Raw genomic sequence first — 15,218 nt, forward strand, 5'->3', positions numbered from 1 at the left:
TGCTGTGTCAGGCATCTCCCTGCTCAATTCCACCTGAAACCCCTGGAGAAGAGCAAATACTGGAAGAGAGAATCCCATTTTCCACAATACTGATGGCCAACTCTAAGTCTACAGGAAGGTACCAACACCAAGCTGCCTTATTTTCACTGACAAACCTTGTGTTCTTTTAGGAACACATTTCCTACAAAACCAGCTGCCAAGCCAATAAATTTGGAAAAGCAGTTGGTAGATGATGTGTTTAGAGTAAAAAAATATTATTATCTTTTGAATGTAGGGATTCATTGTGTAATTTTGCAGTAAAAGTTACTCATTCAAATATGAAACTCATGTTCCAGGCAGATGCTCTTGGCTTCAAAGACTTTCCCCACATTTCTGCAGCTTAAATTGGAACATTTGTATTCAGCAATAATTACAGCTGCAATCAAACAAAAATGTTCACTTTTGTAAAGGTGTGGGGAATACCAACTGGATTCAGATGATACATCAGTCCTGCATTTCCCCTATCTACCTCCCTAGACAACTCACTTCCCAGACATTGTGCAAATACTGAAGATGAAGTTCATTTATCCTCATCTCAGAATTTATGAAAATAGCTATTTCGGTTTAATTCACCTCCTACTTACAGCTTCAGAAAAAGGGAGAAAAATTACAATGGAAGGATAAATATAACACACATACGACACTTCCAGGAGTACTAGCCTGGCTTTCATGATTTCTCCATCCTTCAGGACACACAGATCAGAGAGCTTTTTGATTAAGAAAGCTCAGAGAGAAATGAAAACCAAGGCAAGAGTACTCCCTGCTATTTTTCTCCACCTTTACTCCTTTCCTCTTCCTCCTCAGCTCGTACTTAGTGTCTGATTTTGGGCTGAGGTGCTGAGGAAGGTGATGTGAGGCAGCACAACTGACAATTCTGTTAAAACACTCACACTGAAAGATATAAACCAAAAAGAATATCCTTCAGGAACTGGAGGCAAAAATTAAGTTCACTGCTAGTTTATCCCTCAAAATAATAAGACAGACATTGCAAGTGACAGATCCTATTTTTGGGTCTTAGCAGTGATTATTTCTTGCCTAATTATTAGCAGTGGATTTACCATCTTTAAAGCAGAATTTTGTCACCCAGCAGGAAATTTCAATTCTATCAGGCAGATTTAAGTGTCATTCACTTATTCCTTAACTATTTTTGACTTGGTTGCTAATTATCAAGGAATACTTCATTCCCAGAGGGCCTGAGGGCAGGCCCAGCATGTGTCCCTCAGTCACAGCCAGTGCCACATCAGCTGGGACACTTCCTTGTTTCCCAGGAAGGGATGTGAAGGTCTCCTCCTCCACCCCCTAAGAACAGCAAAAAATTTTTTCCTCTTGTGTCTAAATGGCCTCTCTCCAGGGGCAACCTGTACCCATCGCCCCTCGCCTTTTCCATGGGACTCCTTGTAAAGTAAAAGTAACCTTGAGTTTACTCCAGTGAAGTAACCTTAATTATGTACTCCAACCAGGTCAGCCTGTCCCATCCTGGGAATGCCATGGAGATGACCTCGCAAGAGACAGGAATGAAGGGAGGGGACAAGGGCAGGGACAGGGACAGGTTATGCTGCTCAGGGTGAACTCATGCTGCAAAGCCGTGCAGGGAACTACGGAGCCATTCAGGAAATAAAGACATGACTAGTTCTGGAGCTAATTTCCTTGGTGCTTTGAAAAATGTTGCAGGGAAGATATGATCCACTGTAATTATGAAGGAAGATAAAGACAAGAAAGTTCCTGGCACAGTGCCAGGCCTGGGAACACCTGAACACCTCAGGAAAAGCAGCAGAGCTTCCCCAGCTCTCTCTCAAATTATCCTTGATGCCTGAGCCATGAATATCACTGGGAAAAAGAGTGTGGGGAGGACAAACACAGCCTATTGCTTATCAGAGTGCAGTGCTGAGGAAAAGTGACAGCATGGAGGAGAAAGGGAATCTTGTTTCCATGGCAACCAAAGTTTGAAAAAAGTATATAGAAATCAATGTCATCTTCCCATGCGTGCTCCACCCAGAGCCGCGGAATCAAAGGTCTTTCCTGCAGTATCCTGAGTCCATGCAGTCACCAGGAGACCATGGAATCAGACCTGCTGTTCCAAGCAGCTGCACTTGCTTTGGAACAACAGTGTCACCACCTGGAGAAAGAGCCTCACATGAGGCAGCACCAGGCTGGGATTTGGAGGGGAAGAAGAAACCTCCAAAACAACTTCCAAATGATCCAGCTCAACAGGAAGGGCCATAAGCTCCTCCACGTGTGTTAAAGCTCAGCCACTTTCACGGGGTGAACAACACAGACAAGATCACTTCCAGCTGGGATGGGGCATTTCTCACATGATTTCCTGTCACAGCACCCTCATTATTATCAAAGTACACAGGTGCCACGTGAACCATCCACAATGAAAGATCAAGAAATTATGGCTCAAAATAAGTTCTGGCAATTAAGGAGAAGTGTTTAGTCTAAACTAAAGACAAAATCTGTCTCAGAAACAAAACTTGTAGAAATGTATTGAAAACTATTCACAGTGAACTGTGGCAACGACAGACACTTCTATTAATTCCAGTGCAATGAATTCAGTATTTAAGTAAATACTCAATATCCCTGAGCTAAAGCAGTACAAATCCCAAATGGAAGAAGTTCAGAGATGAAGGTCCTGATGCAATGGGCACTCATGTTCCACTGAAGGTCTCCAGGAGATTCAGATAATACCTTCCACTCTTTGACTTGTTTTCTGAAAGCACAATGTCAGTGCTGCTGGAAGAGGGAGAATGGAATGTGTTTATTATCCTACCTTTCATATCTGCAGGACAATTCTTTATCTGTGACCCAGAAATAAATTAAAGGGACACTGTCATGTTGCATATTCCAATGGCCCTCTCTTCTCTGTGCTACCAGCAATCAGAGAGTTTTCAGTGCCCAGAGGTTTAAACAAATTGAACCTTTTGTTTGTTTACTTTGTGCCTTTCATTCACTCCACAGAAATGAAACCAGTCAGGTCCATTTGCCTCCCTACAGCCTATCAATTAGTCCTGGCTGTTTGCACTTGGGCTTCGTGGGAAGAGACTGAAACACTATCAGATTTTTTTCTTGTAGTAGCTTTGAAATGAACATTTCTGTTCAAATCATCCTTTGGAGACAGAAGTCTCTAAAGAACGGATATGGATCCAAGTATGTTGCTGAAAAATCCAGGGAGAATCTGAGATTGTTTCTCGGTGGGGGGAATTCAAACAAAAATACACCAGAGCACCTGAGTGTATATTGAATTGTTAAATTACCACCAAAAAGAATGCTAAATTAACATGTTTCAGAGAGTAAAGGCCAGTCATCTGGCCAGTTTAAACCACTTTCACTATTTTAAATGATGCTTTGAGTTGGTTTTGTTCCTTATGAGATGCCCAGCACTACTACACAGCCCCAACTGTTTCATACAGATTTTGAATGATGAGGAAAGTGGTATAATCTTCCCAGGCCTTAGTTTCCCATTTATTTTCAGGCATTATGGTAAATTGCAACCCCACAGTGCCTGCAAGCCTGAATTCATTCAGATTGGCAGAACACTTTAACAGCTCCAGATGAAAGGTGCTACAGAAGTGCCAAGTACTATCACTGTAATTATCATTCAATATACACTGATCAAAAGAATGAAATGTGAATTAGCATTTCCTATTAGCCCTACTTACTGCCTAAATGTTAAATATTCCTCCCATGGGCTCTCTCCACGAAAACACACAGGAGCTGTTGGTATTTCTCATCTGGCTACAACACTGCTTCCCCAGGAGTGGAGGAATGGAGGGATCTGAGAAGAGTCATGAAATCAAGAGAACACCACAGGTTTATCCCACAAAAACTTGCTCAGTCTTTCTGGAGAGAGGGAGTTTGGAGCTGCTTTCTCATTCTCACTCCTTCCCTTCTCCTTCCTGGCACAAGGAATCTATCCCAGTCCCAAGGATTTTCTGCTGTTCACCTCCCTAGGACCCTGAGCCCTGCTCTGAGTCATGGGTTTCACACAACCCAGAGGGATCGGTTCAGTGTCCTCAAAGGCTGAGAAAGTGTAAACATCTGGAGTAGCTGAACAAAATCAATGGAATTGTGCCAATTCAGACCCTCTGCAGAGCCAGGCAACTTCCTGAAACATTTGTTTTCCTCTTCCCACCTGAGAGCCACACAGTATTTGACTTTATCTTCCCCAGAAGCACAAGCCTCCCCGTTTATCCACTGCCCAAGCTTCTCCCAGGAAGCAACAAGGTGAGTTCCTGCCCTAATCTAGAACACATTTCAGTGGTGTTGGGGCACAGAAATTCAGTGATTTGTGGCATTTCCCTCTCGGTTGAAGCTGCAGATTAAACCAGAGGCTCTGCCTGGGCACTGTAAGGATCCTCACAAAGCATCCTTGAGATGTAGCAGCAGATGACCAGGTCATGTCCCATCCCCTCCTCATGGCCACACACCAGAGCCAGCCCTGCCCCTGCCCTGTGGAACTTCTGCTGTCCAACCACCTCAGTGTGACAGCAATCAAAAGCAGGCCAGAACCCCACAAAAACTACAACAGGATCACTAATACTTCTATAGAAAAGTGGCCTCAGTGTGTGAATTAAGCTGTTGATGAGCCCTTATGCTCTTCTTTTCTCTAAAACTGTCCTTCAGACAGCTGCAGGCTCTGAAAAAGAGACCTCCCTGGAACATACTCAGTTCAAAAAGGGAAAAAATCCATACCCTGCCTTGCTGAGTCCTTTTCAGTGAAGCAGGTCATAGCACCATGTCTTTTATCCTGTCATTCCTGTCTCCTGCTTGATGCACATCATAAATCCACAGTGGTTTGGACTGCAGCTCTGTGCTGAAATCTGACAGTCCCTCCTATCTCTGACCATGCTGCCTTCCAGTACTCCACAACTGGAAAATCCAGGTTTACTTAAAAAAAAAAAAAAAAATTCAAGATACAAGGTCAGACTCAAAGAATTAAACATATCTTTACAGTCAGGTTCACTTTCCAATCCCCACATTAGGGAGCATTGAGAAGGGAAAAAGATTCCCTTTTTCAAAATGAAATTCATCCTTCATACCTTAACTAGAATTTGTCTCATGTCTCATAAAGGACAAGCAAAATTTAAAGATTAAAAATACCCACAGATTTATGTTAATAAGATGACTTAGAAAAATAAGGCAGAGGACTCTAACTTAAATAACAAGCAATTAGGAATTTGACAACACAAGGTGCTGGCAGAGAAAGTAAGAAAAGCCAACGCATGTCTGCCCTGGGAACAAGGACTTGGGAGTCCAGGAACCCACTTATTCATTTTCACATTACTGCATCAATTTGGAGAATATTTAATTCTCTTGAAACTGAGGAGGATTTCAGACAGGTAATTAGGAATAGCTTAGCTAGTGGTTAACACCAGGATTGGGAATAAGAAATGAAGAAATTCGGCTCAGAACATATTTTTGGGCTTTGGAGCATGATCAAATTTAAGTTAGTTAAGTTTTCCCTCCCTTGGTTTTCCCAGCTGGAAAATGAGGGTGGTAAGAACGAACCACCTTTGTGGAGAGCTTGGAAATCCATCCACAAAAGATGCTTGAGGTACAAAGTCTGGGTGCTGGGGTACCTGACGAACCCCTCTGATGGCCAGGTGAGCCCTCCTGATTTCTGCCAAGCAGTACCAGGGAGACTGAAAATAACTGCAAAGACTCCAAATGACCTCATTTTTCTTCCAATCCCTAAAATGCTCACAACCCCAAAGCTTCCAAGCATGTCCTGTTGCAGAAGTGGTGACTGAACCGACAGATACATTCTCCAAGTAATTTCCATATTTCTTGCTGCCACCAACACTGGTTACCCAAAGTCACTTGCAGCTGACAGTTTAATGATAATGGCTTTATGTTTATATAGCATCCGTGATAATAATGTTCCTATTCTCCTTAAATTCAATCCCTGTAAAAGGGGCACTTTAATGTATGCAGCCACAGACCAAAATGATAGTAATTTTCCCTCTGAGCTGCAATGGTTTAGTAAACAATTACATTTCAATTAAAGAGGGGTGATCATGCCGAGGGAAGTGCCATTCCACTCTCCACATAATACAGGAACATAAATTCTCCAAAGTCAAGTCATTATAATATAATTTACATGACTGCTTTCAAACAAAAAAAAAAATCAAATGGAAAATAGAGTGTATTATGCACAGGCAAAAACTTGGGAAAAAAATCCCTCTATATCTTGTCCACAGCAGCTTGAACCGGGATCCCATTATTTAGGATTATGTTCAGTGAAGAGGAATGGCAGAAGGGCTCTTCACTTTCATCTCTCCAGGAGTTTCCATTTACTGCCATTAGTATTTAATACTTCATTTATCAAGGATTAAAACCAGGATAGATGGAGGAATGCCATAGGAGTAGCTTATGATGGATCACTGCAAATTCAGCTGTGTACTGAGCCCAAACAGGCAGGAAAACTGCAGGAAAACAAGTTCACATTACAAGAAGAAAAACTGTGTTTTGGTGTGGTTTTTGGGGATTTTCGGAGTCAATGTGGCTTCAACCAGAAGAAGCACTGAAGTGTTTTTGGTGCTCCTGGAAAGCAAATGATTAATGCTAGAACTGAGGATTAAAGATCTGGAGAAAGAAATCCTAAATTCTGTCTAGTAAAAGACAGAATACAGATGCTTCCTCAAGTTTTTTGGCAATTTGGATTTTGCTTGGCCTGGGATATTTTCCTAGAAAACAAAGTAAATCGGGCTCTAACAGAAGGTGTCAATAGATGGCAGTGCTTGATGGGATGGGAGCGAGTCCTCCCCAGTGAGCCTCAGCAAATCCTCCCCTGCACCACTTCCCTGCAACGTGGGCACAGTGAAGGATTTAATTAGCACTCAGCAGACTTTCCCAGCTTCTGGTCCCCGAGTTTGATAAAATACCCCACAAATGTCAGGCTTAACCCATCTCACACCTCAAACTATTGGGATTCAATGCAGAGAGGCAAAATGCTTCTCTGGATTCTCCTAAAAGCAAGGCTTTAACCATGGCCATGGAGAAGGGACACGTTGGTGTCTCCAGCTCTGCAGCATCACCAGCTGCTGTCAGTTGTCCACTGGAAGTGGAGACTAAAATCTGAACACTTGGTTCTGAGAGCAGGCTCACAACAGGGACCTCAGCTCAGTGACCACTTGGGTTGGAGCCTCGAATTTCCCATTCTGCATCAGCTCATACAGAGCTCTGAGAGCATGGAAGTGAAGGGAGGGATTTACACAGAAAATAATTATTATACAGCATGAGATAACCAGGACTAGGGAAGATTTTTCCGAGTTTAAGAAGCTTCATTAAAATTTTCTTTTAGGAGAAGGAGTAAGAACAGCTAGTCACATGTTAAGATACAGAAATCTTAAGACTTGATTTTCAAGGTTATGTTCTATAATTCAAAAACTACCAGGAGCTCTTGTTTTCAAAAACCACAATGCCCAATTAACTGTAACCTTCCCATATAGCAAACTGCTGTATGGGAAGGGAGCTCCCAAGGGAAGTTCCCAAATTTCCACCCTAGTTTGCTCTAGTTTTGAAATGAAAGAAAGCAACTGGGAGTGTAACACTGCCAAAATAGCTGAATCCAATGGCTCCTGAGCTTCCCAGGCCCTTGGAGACTCAACAGCAGAAGGATGGAGATGTCAGGGAAGAACAATCAGCTGTAAAATATGAAAAGCTTACAATTTCCAAACCTACAACAGCAGGCTCAAAAGTAATAATCCCATTACCACTAAACTAAGGCACTAATTACTATTCCCAGTGGCTGGAGTGGACTGACTGCTAATGTTCCTCTGGTTAATGAAGGAAGGTGAGGGAGAATATATTTCTAAAGTCAGACATCTGCTGAAGGCTGGGCAGCCGCACCAACTGTACCTAATGAAGCCATTCATATTAATGCAGTGACACTCGGAGGGGGAGCAGGGGAGAAATCAGATGAGGGTGGATTTTAACTCAGAGAAGACAAATGTCATGCATTACCCGTGTGCTGGCTGCCTTTATTTAATCCACACTGAGTAACAGAGCTGCTCAAAGCAAGGAACTGAATCCCACGTCAGCTGTTCCACCACCAAGGGCTGACCTGCTCAAAGCTGGAATAGCTTCTCTAAAAACCCCAAAAAGCAGGATATATGCCACTGGAAAGGAATAAACAGCTTTTTATTTTCATTGACTACAAGGACACTAAGAAAAATATTCCCAAATCCTCTGTCTTGTGAGGAATCCAGATTTTCCCATCATGTTTTGCCTTTGTCACCAACAAGCAGTAGTTGTTTAAGGTTCAAGGATACTCATTCACTGAGATCTATAGGTTCTGATGGCTGGAAGAACAATTTACAGAACTAAAATAAACTCCTTGTACAAACTGCTAATCATGACTCATTCACCAGTGCAAATGTTCTCAGGTGAACTGGGTGTGCTCAGATTGTTTTTTTCAGATTGCACCATTGTCTTTCCTTTGAAATTCTGGTTCTGCCTCCCTGGGTTTGGTAAGCAACAGCTGAGTCTGTAAAGAAGGTGTGGCCTGCAGAGAAAACCTGCATGGAGCAAACCTGCTCCAAGACCATTTGTGTCTTCTCTGAATAAAAATACCTGTGTGCAATGAGAGCCAGCCCAGACACCTGATGGAGGAGTGCAGGGAGTGGGGAGGGGAGTCTGTGCTCAGACTCCTCACACTGCGCTGACCCGGGGCAGTGACAGAGCCAGGGCTCAGCACCAACAGATCCCATTCTTGGGGTCCCTGTTCCCATTTGTAAATGGACATTGCAGTGCCCTTCCCATGGAGCACCAAGACCACTGTTAGTCATGTTAGTGAACAACCAGTGACATCTCAAAGCAAAGGGATTGAAGTCATGGAAAAAGCGGATGGATCCTCCAGGCTCCTGCTGGGACAGGATCCCAGGCTCTGGGCAATCCCAGCTTGGCAGGTGTCCCGTGAGTTAATGACAGGTTCCTCTAGAGGAGGTTTTCTCTCTGTAGGAGTATGAGCACACACTGTACAGCTGCAGACAGGTAAACGCACCCAGGAATACACTGCACCAGGACTCACCAAGGAAACCTCTCCAGGAAAGTCTCCCGAGTGAACGACTTACCCGAACTGCTCCAGACTCCACTCAAACCCTACTGCTCTACCAGGATACATTTGACAGCTGCTTGTTGCTAACAGTATCTAACACCACCCCATTTCCCCACAAACAAGTAACCAACCCAGTTTCACACGAAGCACTTCTCCTCTCAGGGTGAGCGAGTTCCTCTCCCCTCTGGCAGCCCCCCAGGCCACTCATTAGGATCCCAGAGCACTCCCGAAGAGGGGAGACACTGACCGTGACCCGGAAGGGCGTGGTGGCCGCAGGCTCCATGGTGGGGTTCTTCTCTGAGATGCCGCTGGGCATGCTGCGCCTCTGCCCGCACCGCTCCGGGGGGGACTCTGCGGGGCACAGAAAACAAGGCACAGTTACAAACAGGGACACAGGGACAGCCCAGAACGCCAGCAGGCCGTGCAAAACGCCGCGTCTCCTTCGAGATGTCCTCGCAAATGAGCCAGCGTGACGACCCCACGGCTTCTGCTCGCATTTCCCCGAGCTGCCTGGAACAACATTCCATCAGCAAGACTTTCACCTTCAACAATTAGCATTTTTCATACAACTGTAAGCTTCAGATAATGCCTGACAGGTTGGCATTATCATTATTTCCAGTCTGCAGATGAGTAAACAGAAACTGTATTGAGATGAGTGAGAATTATATGCAAAGTACAGATCCGTGCACTCGTGGATTTGATCCTCTTCGGGGGAAACTGCTAATGGGGTTGGAGGCACGGGATGCTTTAGTTACCTCTCTAATGCCTTTAGCAATTTGTTTTGGAACCAGGAAAAAATCATTAAATCCTGCTTTTGCTAAAGTATAAAATGAGGATAGGAATACTTACCTCCTTCCCTGTCGGTGAGAAAGGAAGGGGGCCAAAAAGGCAAAATTAACAAATATGCCGAACACTGTCAGGAGATTCAGAAAGATGTTAGGACAGGTCAGCTACAGCATTGTAAGGTGGTGTTCCCTCAGTTTACAAACCCTCTTTGAAAGCACCATGGAACTCAGAAAAATAGATTTATTTCCAAGCTGCCATTCAATGATGCTCAGACCTTGTAACAAGCTTCCCTTCCCAAAACCATTCCAGAGTCCTCCTTAGCCAAGCATTTCCATGGAGGTTGTTTCCCCAGCAAGGTTCTGCCCTTGCCAAAGCCTGCCATCACCCGAGATCTGTACGAAACAACACCAGCAATTCCAGCCAACAATTGCTGGGATGTATCTTAAACTATTCCAAAGGAACAGATTGAGATTCCAGCCATGGACTGGGTGAGGTGACGGCTCAGTGACACCTTCCTTGGTTGCCACGTAACCTGTGTGAAACTCAGCCAGCCCAAATCAGCCGTTCACTGGCTTCCCAGCTTTCAGCTGAGCCTTCAAATGTCTGGGGCACTTTCTCTCCAGAAAGCTGCACTTTGAATCTCAAGCAGTAAAATCCTTTGGTGTCATCTCCTCTCACAAGATTCAGGCTCCCACCCCATTCCTTTGAGCCTTCTTTTGTTTTTGGACTGTCATAAAGAAACTACTTGATTACAGCATTTTGAAAGTGAGCTCGAGATGACAACCGAAGAAGCTGCTTTGCATTTTCTTAATGACCGGAAAAATCAACATTGTTTAAAGCATTTCTCACACACCTGGCTGGAAAACAGGAACGATGGGATTACATGAAAGGCAGCTACAAGAAATTGCTTTCCCCAGGTGCTCCCCAGCCCCAAACACTGCTCAGCACCGAGGGAAAGCACCTGTATGGGGGTAAAAGCCCCCCGATTTAGCTTCTCACTTCATCATTAAAATATACCCCAAGCAGAGCCAGCAAACACATCAGTTTGATCCAGACCAAACAGAGAGCTGGCTTAGGACCTAAATCCTGCTATAATTATTAAACTTAAGGATCATAAAATGTTCGGAGTCAAATCTCCATTTTAGCTTCGTTTAAGCACTGTGGGTTTCACTGCAGGAGAGAAAAAACCCTCTGTAAGAAACCAGAAATAACCAGAAGGAGGGTTGGGTGTGGGTGTTGGGGGGGATGTGGGGGGAGCTGTTTGTTTTAAAGGTTAATAAAAATAGCTTACAGGTAAATTAGTAACTCCAGGAATGTACAGCAGAACAGCTTTACATGGTGAGCAGTATGAATATATAAAGGTTTAAGTGCCCTTTTTACTTCTTCAGGGCTGGAGGCACCATCTCAGGCCAGGTCACTCTGCCCAGGGCCTGGCATCAGCCGTGCTGCCACAGCAAGCCCAGGGCCATGGAAAAGGGCACTGTAAGCCAATAATAAAAACTCTCCACAGCCATGAGAGGCTGAGAAAGAAATGTTTTAATTTGCAGCAGAAGATATTTCAGTTATGCACTGGAAACGGTCCCTTCCTGCCATGGACAGTTACACACTGGAATTGATGGTCCAGAGAGGGAGAGCTCTCCCTGCCCAACGAGGTTCAGGGGCAATGAGCTTCCTTCCCTCCCCTCTCCTGGGGCAGATGGATACCAGACACCTCCTGAAATCTTTTCCAGCTCTATTTTCTGTGATTTCTGACAAATTTGCCCACTTGTGCAAAAAATATGCAAGCTACAAGAGATCAGATTCAGTGTCTGATTTCAGCATTTTCTTCCCAACCTCTCCTGAACTTCCATCTCTGTCTGGACAGACTCAGTGGCAGTTCTGTGTCACCTCTCAACAGCACAGAGGGCTCAAGGCTCACCCACGTTATACAAGACAGGAGAGAGAGAAGAAAACAACAAGGCTTCCTGCTTTTCCAAATATTTACAGAAGGCTGCAATGTTTTGGGTTTCCCCCTGTATGGAGTAAGATCTTTAAAGAGAAACCTCCTTGAAATTACCCTGAAAGCTCTCCCAGGTTATCTCACACAGCTGGGCCAACACATTGTTGGCTGTGGAAGGCACCAGGAGGTTTTTAAGTTGAACATATCCCACTGCCAAGAGGACACACAGCACTGCAAACACTGCACATTAATTCAGGACTTCAGGTTTATGAGTATTTCTGAAACTGTTTCTGTACAGTAATAAACACATTTGGTTTGTTAACTAATTCAAGGCACTGGCACTGACAGAATAATTAATCCTCCATCCACTCTTCCATGCCTGTTTTTCATGCTGCGGAATCGTTACGGAGCAGCACAGCAATCCCAAGGCTCCAGGGCAGCAGCAGAACAGGCTGTGAGCAGCTCCTGGCACCCAAACTCTTGTTTAACCCACCCAACATCACTGCCTCCTTTGATTCAGCTTCTCATACGTTGCTCCAAGCAGGTTGTGATGTGTAGCAAACACACAAACAACTACTAATACTGTTTACTTTTCACTTAGCAAGTGAGGTGCTCCTACATTTGCATTACCTGCTCCTGTGGATCCCAACCACTCCAAGAGATCATCAGGATTATGCTCTCATTGTGGAGAATAAAATACATTAACCTTTGTTTGTTCATCTCTCTTCACGGTCCCCCCACCTCACACAATTCCAGGGATCAGCCAGTGGAAGAGACAGCACGAACAAAAGCAAAGAGAGGCAGCTGGAAGGAGTAACAACAAGCAGGCACTTGCCAGCAAGTTGATTTCCCGATAAGAACCTGCTCCAGCTCCAAACAAGAAAGGGAGGTCCAACGTGAGTGCTGGGAGAGAAGTGAGAGAGGAGAAATCATCTCGCTGAACTCACCACAACGAAGCCGTGCTGGTGAGCAGCGCACATGCCATGGCACTCGGAAGGAGCCGGGAATGAGAGGAGAGGTGATGACTTCATCAGAGGCAGCAAGAAAGAGAAGTATGACTGGAATGCCAGAGCAGGCAGCAGCACCGGGAGACACGGCAGGAGGGCAGGTTCCTGCTCCCACAGCAGGGACGTGCCTATGGAAAGGAGACTCTGGAGCACAATAAAACTTCACCGGATCGTCTAGAGGTGTTGCAGAAAACTCTGAGTTCTCCAGAACCAAGGGCTGGTGGGACCAGCTTCAGGCCGCAGGGAGCCCTGGACAGGTCAGGCTGCTCCCGAGCTCGGCACTGAGCCGCCAGCGGGGCTGAGCTCCTCCCTGTCCTGCCCCACCGGGCACTGCCCGACATCGCCGGTGCCCCAGCGCCTGCCAGGGTGGAGTTTCTGTGAAACCAGAGGGAACAGGAATTACCGGTCTCCTGCTCATACAATTATAGGCCGTGAATTAATTTTATTGCTTAATGAATTCAGGTGTTATTCCTCTAATTTCTGCATTATCTAATAAGTCCTTATTACAAACCCAAGAGAGGAGAGGAGGACGCACAGTGACAGTGATTTAACATGGCTCACGGTAGCATTTATGAATTAAGAACAATCCCTGGAGGACAGGTATCTGTAGTGTCTGTGTGATTCCAGACACTCAGGAGAGGCTGCAGAAAAATCTACATTTCAGACAGCTCTGGGTGGCCACAGGAACCCAGGAGAAAAGATGCATTTTTAGTCTGAATCCAAATGGGGATTTCGGAGGGAATAGAGGCACTTTTAAAAACTGGAATAGACAATGACAGAAAATAATAAACACTGAGCTGAGCCAACTTTCCCCTTCACAAGGCGTGAAGAACTTCAAGTGGGAAGCAGAGATGCCAAAATGTCTGATTTCCAATGACAAAGAAGCTGTGAGAGGTTCTAAAAGCCCTTCCTGCTGCCATGAGCTGGCCCAGGAACACAGCTGAAGGGCCACCTTCATGGTTCGGTTACCTGCAGAAGTATTTATTGGAATATGTCACCCAGAGCCCTGCTGATCCACAGTGAATTCCAGTGGATCCCTTACAGCAATACTATAACCATACAAAATTAATTAAAAGCCAAACCTTTATTAGGCAATAAAATAGACTTCTAAATGAAAATGGTCATGAAGCAGAAGTTTAGGGCAGGTACTGATGCCCTTCGAACAAGTAAACTCCTCTGAAAGCAAAGCTAATGAACACAGAGAGGGTGTTCTCCAGGCTAGGGGAACTTGTGTCACCCCCACTTCTTATGTTAGAATATCATTATTTCTTTTTTGCATCTTAGACTCTCTGGTTTAAACATTCACAAACTTCCATAAAGCCCAGCAATCCCCCTGGCTGTACCCACAACTCTTCCACATCAGAACCACTGATATACTCCCCACACATTTCATGCTCCAAGCAGAAATAGTTTCACATTTTCTCATGCTCTCATGACCTTTCCAGACAATTAAGGACACTGTTTACAGAACTACAGCTAGTAAAAAACCCTCTCCCTTATCTAACTGTTTACACACAGAACAAAAAAATAAATTGGGATCATTACTTGCCTTCTGGGCTACACTCTGGCACAAAATACTTCGAATTTAAACAACTGAGTCTATGCCTATAGTTAATGCTCCCCACAGTGACTACACCAAACTGATCCAGCTTCTTACCAGTACCTTTGTTTTCTCCACAGGTGACTTCAGTGTTACAAAAGCACCATGTTCAGTGTGTCTCTGACTCAACTGTGCTGCAGCCTAAAAGCAGCAAAAGGCACCTGAAGCACCACTTAGAGCCACACAATTCTCTGCAGCTCCAAGAGCGGTGGCTGGGACAGTTGTGTGAACTGAAGAGCTTTATTAGAAGTGGCTGGAATACAGAAAACAAATCCCAGAAAACATCGGAGCACACTGGTTCCCTCAGCTAAAGTCTATTACCATCTTTATGGAAAGGCAAGCAGCATATGAGCTTTTTAAAGCTTTTTTACTTAAGCGTAACTTTAAAAGAATTAAGCTTGAGAAAGACCTCCCCGTTCTTTTAACGCATGCGCGCTCTTATAGTTTTTTCACTGACCCCCACTCCATTCATGAATTAAGTCAGTGGCGCGCGTATGGGGATGAATTTTGGGATCTTGTCTTAGATGACGATAAGCCAGCTAAAAAGATTTCTAAACTATGGAGAGTTGTCCACAATGAACTCTTAATGGTACAGGCAGAGAAAAAAGCGGCAGAAAAAATTAAGATCGCTCAGGATCGGAACCGTCATTACGGCGAACACAGTGCCTCTGTTTTCTCTGGCCCACCTAATCCCCCCACCTTTGCTGCGGTTCAAATTCCGCCTGAGGCTCTTGCCTCTGAGTCGCCTTCCGCGCCTCCCCTCCCCCCACCTCCTACTCCTCCCACGCC

The 15,218-nt window shown here is 44.8% G+C and overlaps 1 protein-coding gene across 1 annotated transcript in view; it reads right to left on the bottom strand.

Annotated features, from left to right (window-relative positions):
* Positions 1-15,218, bottom strand: part of DAB2IP (DAB2 interacting protein) — a 138,154-nt gene that overhangs the window by 108,123 nt on the left and 14,813 nt on the right. Inside the window, exon 2 of the mRNA XM_017745394.1 lies at positions 9,345-9,448. Coding sequence (XP_017600883.1) covers positions 9,345-9,448 — 104 coding nt within the window. The remainder of the gene's footprint in view (positions 1-9,344; positions 9,449-15,218) is intronic.

This window comes from Corvus brachyrhynchos, unplaced genomic scaffold, assembly GCF_000691975.1.
Source record: "Corvus brachyrhynchos isolate BGI_N302 unplaced genomic scaffold, ASM69197v1 scaffold59, whole genome shotgun sequence".
NCBI classification, from domain to species: Eukaryota; Metazoa; Chordata; class Aves; order Passeriformes; family Corvidae; genus Corvus; species Corvus brachyrhynchos.